Genomic DNA, 7,038 nt, shown 5'->3' on the forward strand with positions numbered 1-7,038 from the left:
TGTTTTACTTGCTGGATTGTTAATGAAAATTACACATATCAAAGAAATAGATATTCTAGATTTGCTGTCATTAATTTCTGTCTCTTAATTTTGCTAGAGACATTAGAAATATTTCATGGACTAAATCAGTGTTTCCCAAACTTGACAATTTTAAGGCATGTGGACTTCAACTCCCAGAATTCCACAGCCAGCGTTGCTGGCTGTGGAATTCTGGGAGTTGAAGTCCTCATGCCTTAAAATTGTCAAGTTTGGGAAACACTGGACTAAATGATCTGACTCAGATAAATTATTTATGAAGGATAGGTCATGCTGCCATATTTGACCATTTCCCCTTGACTAGTATTAGCGAGGTGAAGAGGTGTATTACAAAAAAAGTGCTTCACTTTAGCAAGATTATATACCTGAATATACAATAATCCTGATTTAACTGTGCAACCATGTCAATTGACTCAAGAATGAAGCCTACTTATTTTCTGGAATTTACTCCCTGACTTATAGCCCAGTTAGTTCCTCAGGCTCACCAAATGTGCTCAATTAATTCCCATAATCACTTAGGAATTTATCTGGTAGCCATTATAACTGAGTAATTTTAGAAACTTGATACATATCTGGATGACATCAAGCTGGACACAGCTGCCATAAGTGCTATATTAATTCACAATATTAAAATCTACATATTTCATTTTGATAAATTTCTGAACAAAAGAAACTTTGTTAGCTTACTTATTGCATCAGATTTAGAATTCCTTCATCCCCAAATCATTTATTAATATACTACTACTTACTGGTACTTTGTCACTGTCTCCATGAAAGGCATTTTCAAACATGTGAGCATACTACATACCTATGATTTTTTATTATCATAAATGCATAGAGACAGTCCTCACCTACCTATCGCAGTTGGGACTGGCAACTCCATCAAGCAATGAGATCATGAAGTAAAATGTCACGTGACCGTGCCTGACTTACAATGTCACTTCAATTCTAGTTGTAGTTGTTAACGGAACCACCATTAAATATGACATCGTGTGACCACAACTTGCAACTTCCTACCAGTTCATTGATTTTGCTTGTCAAAAGCTGACTGTGACTGGGGGATGCTGCAACTGTCATAAGTGTCCAGCAGTTGCTAAATGCTTGAATCCTGATCACATGACTACGGTAATGCTGCAGTGTCCACAACTTTGAGGACCAGTTGCAAGTCTCCTTTTTCAGTACTAATCATAATTTCAAACAGTTGCTAAATTAGTGGCTGGTAAATAGGGACTACCTGTATTGGCAGTTCTTTGTAAAATTCCCAGTTCAGAGTGCTAGTCCTATGAGGATAATATCCAGAGTCTTATAGTTTCAAGACTTCCTGAAATTAATTTGGGAGATGTTCTCAGATTTTAGAGTACCATGTCCCCCCCCCCAATATGTGCCTCCCAATGAATAAAACAAATCACTTCTTGGGATTATGGTGGGGTAAGAAGTAAATACACTACTTCCATTTAAAAATTAAATTTTAATCCATTAGAGGAAATTAAAAGTCAAGATGAGCTCTGATTCTTTGTCTATGAAGGCCTGAATAAGTTTTTTAAAAACATTGACACCTTGGAGGGGGACCCAGCTCATTGTTTAATAATCCAACACCAATACCATTTAAAGAGTTAAGCTTGGTCAGTGATCACAGAATCATAGCTGATTACTGAAGGGGAGATGAAAAATTAAAAAGGAGAAAGTAAACTGAAAACAGCACTCCATGTTTGTCCCTTATAATAGCAATTCTAAGATACATATAAATACAGATTTAAGTCAAGTACCTGTAGGCTTGCTCCTGCAGCCACTTCTTATAAATGTTACTGTGTGAAGGCAAGTAATCCAGACTTTCATGGACTGAATGCTCATCTCCCTTCTCTTGAAGACTGTTTTTTCTAGAGCAATGACTATTGTTAGAGTTCCCTTTGCATTGGAGATCAAGAGAATCAACCAAATCAGGCTGCTCTTCTGCCAGCAACATCTGATCTTCAGCATCACCTGCACGTCTTGCGAGAAAGCAGGATTGACATAAAATCACACAGCTCACAAAAGATTGCAGCTTGTGAAGTAACCTCACTACCCAATAGAATGGGTGGCAAATTCTACAGGAGGGAAGAAATGCATCCGTACAAGAACTTGCTGATGTTGTGGGTTGGATTATTTTGGGGTTGCAACATACAGATCCAACATGTTTGCAGCATCGACAACCAGCCAGAACCAGATCTTGCTTTGTAACATAATGTTCTCACTGGAAGAGACTGGCATGCAACAGAATAGATGCTTTTTTTTCTTGAACATAGGTGACTTACAATGATAGGTCTAGGAATTAAGCAGCCACTACAAATAATTTGGCTATGTAATACAAAACTGTATTCCTTTACTTATTATGTAAAATCAAATCAGAATTCGGAAGGCTGCGGAAACATTACATAACAAGGCAGATATCAAGGATTGTTGTATAAGTCAAGTGATAAGGCCCATCATCAATATCCAAGTGTACTTGAGTTTGCTGCTATTGCTGCTGCTCCTCCTCTTCCTCCTCTGTGCCAATACTGTTTACTTTCTCTAAATAAGAGCAAAAGAAGCCCCCGTTTTTCTTGTCTCAAGAGAAATGTAAGCATGTGGGGAAAATGACAAGAATTTCTCATTTGCTCTAAATGAAAGATTCATAATGAATGCCTTTTGAGTATGACTAATTGTGGCAATCTGGGTCAATTATTTGTGTGACCAAGAACAGAGGCATTTTCTCTCCATACAAATACACGTACACGTTACATCCTCAGAGATGACTTCTGTGGAAGAATATTACCTGTCTTGGCTGAAAACGAAATACATGAAATTTCCCAGTATAAAACCTTGAAGTATACTTGCACATTCATCATGGAACAAGACAATGTAGTTGAAGAGTGGAGCGTGCTATTTTGTGTTAGTGCATGGACACTAGCATCACACAAATCCTTATGAAAGTTAGATGAAATATTGCTTTTATATATAAAAATAGTATTGATAGGCAATACACATAAAAGTAAATGGTAGCATACAGGAATGGAGACAATCCATGATTAAATCTTCTGAACATAGTGCCAGTTAATGTTTCTAAAACACACATTTCCTTTCTTCCTGTACCACTATGTTTACTGTAAACTTGAAAATAATATCAGTATTGCCTGTTTACATAAGATGGCTTGTAAGTCATAACTTAAAAGTTTTGCATCAGTGCCATTATTTATGCAACACTGATGGAAGAATACTGCAATATATCAGGCAGAGTTATTTTTGCTTTACAATAGGTAAAAATGGAAGAGACACATTTTAATTACAAACTACATTGTGAATCTCTTTATGGGCATAGCATGATTTACAGATTTCACATAGAGCAACATCACTGGTATCTGGAATAGGGTGAAAGGGATGGTGACCTTCTGACCATTAGAAGAACTTATCGAATTGTCAAAAAGGTTCATTTCTTTGAATATGAAGCCATTTGAATATGGCCATCTTAGCTGTGGAAAGAAAGAAAGCAATCTTTTTTATTGTAAATTAATAAATAAAAATTCTTATCACAGGACAAATGGTAGACACCTGTGCATATAATTAAACACTGCCATTAAACATGTTCTACAAAGTGTTTATTGGGGTGAAATGTAATAAAGCTATCCTGAAGCGTATCATCCAATTCCTTTTCTTGGTCAGAGATAATACTCAATGTATTTTTGCATTAAGTTAACCTATAATAAATGAGGTAGAACTCTTTTAACCTTATCCTGACTGTATTACTCAAGCTCAGGGTCAGCTCCAAACATTTTCCAATTCTTGTCCTTTACTCAAAAAAATGTGTTGAAATTCGTTTCTACAAGATGCAGTAAAGCTTAATTAGAAAAAGACAAGCTAGATTAGCAGAGAATGTAAAGGTCTATTGCCCATGGCAGCTAGGTAATAACAGTACCAGGTGATTGAATGCAAAGATGATGAAGAGATAGTTTCCCTTCTTATAGTAACAAGTAGGGACTGAAACACTGCCAGTTTCAGAATGTTGTTTAAATATCAGCAATTTTTAAGATATGTGGACCAACACCCAGAATTCCCCAGCCAGCATGAGAATTCTGGGTGTTGAAGCCCGCACATTTTAAAGTTGCTGTGGGTGAAAAACACTAGTTTAAAAGATGCCTCTCCATTTTGTGAAGTCTAAGCCTAACAATATTCATTTTGGGGTTGGGGGTTGGGTTACCTAATCCTGGGAGATTGGAGGAAGGGGGCTTCCCTATGCAGATGTTATTTTGTTGTTGTTTAGGCCTCATAACAGCATGATTGTCTTTGAGCAAACATACAGCTTAAAAATGGCACTTGTTCCAAACATTTATTATAGGCAACTACAGTGAAACAATCAAACAAACACGGAGAAGCGAAGGCAGTCAACACACATTAGAAAACAGAATACTAATAATGTACTATTCTCAGTATATCAGAGTCGGACCCTCAAAAAAAAAATCACTCATACAAAGCTGGTGCAATACATTTTGCTGCCTGAAGGAAAAGATAAGATGGCATCTCTTTATTCAACAGACATCAGCTGACCAAATTGATGGCTGCATCTTGTTTCAGCACTACCAATGAGGCAATATTCATCAATACCCCAAAATAACCAAGATAGCTTAGGCCTTGGAGCCATCACTTGGTGCACACAACTCTGACCTCGCATCTTCCCAAATCCTTATCCCTCAGTACTTGCTGAGGTAGCTTCCTTTTTTCATAGTAAGAGCAAACCTGTACATCAAAAGCCTGGGTTGACACATCACTAACTCTATGCCCTAAGGTGATTTTAGTTTTAGCTTAATATGGTGTGCTAGCCCAGTAATTGTGGCTTATAAAAGCATGATTGATGGCTTAGTATTGCATATGAACCAGGCCATAATGGCTTATTAAAACAAGCTATGGCTTAGCAGTATGTGTGAAGCCTGAATTGTATATCATACATGGTGGATGGATGGATTCATATTTAAGTAATAACATAGTTTTTATTTCGTATATTGTGTGACTTCTGCAAATTCTGGCTTCTTTCAGAAATCATGGTTAGAAAATAATGGCTTAGTACAAAATTTAAACCCATTCTCATACTTTTTAATTATCCTTTAACATTACCTTTACTTCCAGGCACATTTTTAAAAAATTATTGTGCACTGGGATTTAGGAAATTTTTTTTTGCTTGCCTTATTTATACTATTGTCACATATATATATATTGCACCACCAAATAGTTAATTTAAGGCTGATGTCAAGTTGCCCTGTCTTACACATGGCTCTGTGCTCAAGGAACTTTGTTTTTATAATCTTACTAATATCATTACACTGAAAAGTTGCCAAGCTTTAAGGGAAAAAGGCACAAAATGGCTTTAGGGGTATAATTCATCAACCTTCAAGGCTCCTCCAGATGGTTTTTGCAACTGCCCACTCCCAGTCATACTGTTCCATACTTTTCACTCCTGGCACCTCAGTTCATGTTATCCAGATCTTGAATGTAGACTCAGGTAGTCAATCACATATATATTGCTAATTTATCAAATTAAGTCCCGATAGAAACTTATCAAGGAAAGGGCAATATTATGTATCAATAAAGTATAGTGCAGTGGTTCTCAACCTGTGGGTTGGGACCCCATTTGGGGTCGAATGACCATTTTACGGGGATCGCCAAACAAGGCTGTCCGCCATTTTTTTCTCCTTTTCTTTGGCTACGCCCCTGGCACCCGGTGATGTATAAGTGGTTGGGGGTCACCACAACATGGGGAACTGTATTATGGGTCGCAGCATTAGAAAGGTTGAGAACCACTGGTATAGTGGAATGGAAATGGAAAAGCTGGTCAACTTGGGAAATGTATCTTATCAGATTTTTTCAAAAAGAAAGCCTTCTTCTTATGATTAGATTATCACAGTGGAGGTTTTTTTCTCAAAATGGTAGGAGCAATGATAAAAGAATGTATGCATGTAAATACACATACACTAAAAAGTTAAGTTCCATTACATTCAGAAAGCTCATAATCTAGCAAAATACATTTAGGAATTCAGGTCTGTTTACTTACCATGTGTATATTTAGGGCAATTTCCTATAAGACAATTTGTAAGATATAGATATCCAACTATAAAACATGCATTAGTTATGAAGGCCACATCATGAAGAAACTGCTGTTCACTTTTAATATATTTGAAAATATGGATTAATCTTTTCTTGATTTCCATTTATTCTGAAGATAGAAGCTGCAAACCACATTTCATGAAACACAAAGTTTTAACATTTTCTTAGCAGAAAGCATCCTTTAAACAGCTGTTTATCCTGTTTATTAATTTAAAAGGAACAAAGAAAAAAGAATTTATTCCTACATTTATTTATTTATGTAGGAATTTATTCCTACATGTCTCCACTCATGTAAAATGAAGGTGGCAAAAAGAAAATATTTCTAAAATTAATATTTATACTCTGCAAACAAGGTTAGACTGAGCCAATAGATTTATCCATCCACAATGGCTACACAGATCTTGTACCTTAGATAGTACCTTAGTTGCTGGCATATGAATAAGAGACCTCAATTTGTTCAAGGGGTTTGCATGTATATTTCAATCAATATGAAGAGAAAAGAAATAAAAGGCAGATTGAATTTTCAACACCTTACTGTCCATCTAGGGCTCCTGAACCATCGAGCAGCAATAGCACAAAACACAAAAGCACCTAAAAAGCCAGCAATAACATATTTACAAGGAGTTGTATCTTTCCCCTCTTATTATTTTTAATACTATACCTGCTAATAGCAAAGAGAATTCAAGAATTCAACGTACGAACTGAGCATCACAAAAGCAAAAAGGTTACAATTAGAGGGCCATTTAGTTGAAAATTAAGAATTACACATGCAGAGTCTAATATAACTGGTTCCATTAAAATTGCTCCAGCAGCCTAGATACCAAGAAAAAGAGGGTAATTAAGACAAGATTAGGAGCAACATCTGACTTCTCAATTTTGCAGGGTACTGCCAGC

At 36.3% G+C, this 7,038-nt stretch overlaps 1 protein-coding gene across 2 annotated transcripts in view; it reads right to left on the reverse strand.

Annotated features, from left to right (window-relative positions):
* The window catches only part of LOC120303772 (chloride channel protein C-like), an 80,464-nt gene extending 73,532 nt beyond the window's left edge, over positions 1-6,932 (reverse strand). For both annotated transcript variants that reach the window (XM_039333542.1, XM_039333541.1), the window contains exon 1: positions 1,803-6,932. In XM_039333542.1, coding sequence (XP_039189476.1) covers positions 1,803-1,999 — 197 coding nt within the window. In that variant the 5' untranslated portion in view covers positions 2,000-6,932. The remainder of the gene's footprint in view (positions 1-1,802) is intronic.
* Between the last annotated feature and the right edge of the window lie 106 nt (positions 6,933-7,038).

This window comes from Crotalus tigris, unplaced genomic scaffold, assembly GCF_016545835.1.
Source record: "Crotalus tigris isolate CLP2741 ecotype Arizona unplaced genomic scaffold, ASM1654583v1 scf7180000024506.7606697, whole genome shotgun sequence".
In the NCBI taxonomy this organism is placed as follows: Eukaryota; Metazoa; Chordata; class Lepidosauria; order Squamata; family Viperidae; genus Crotalus; species Crotalus tigris.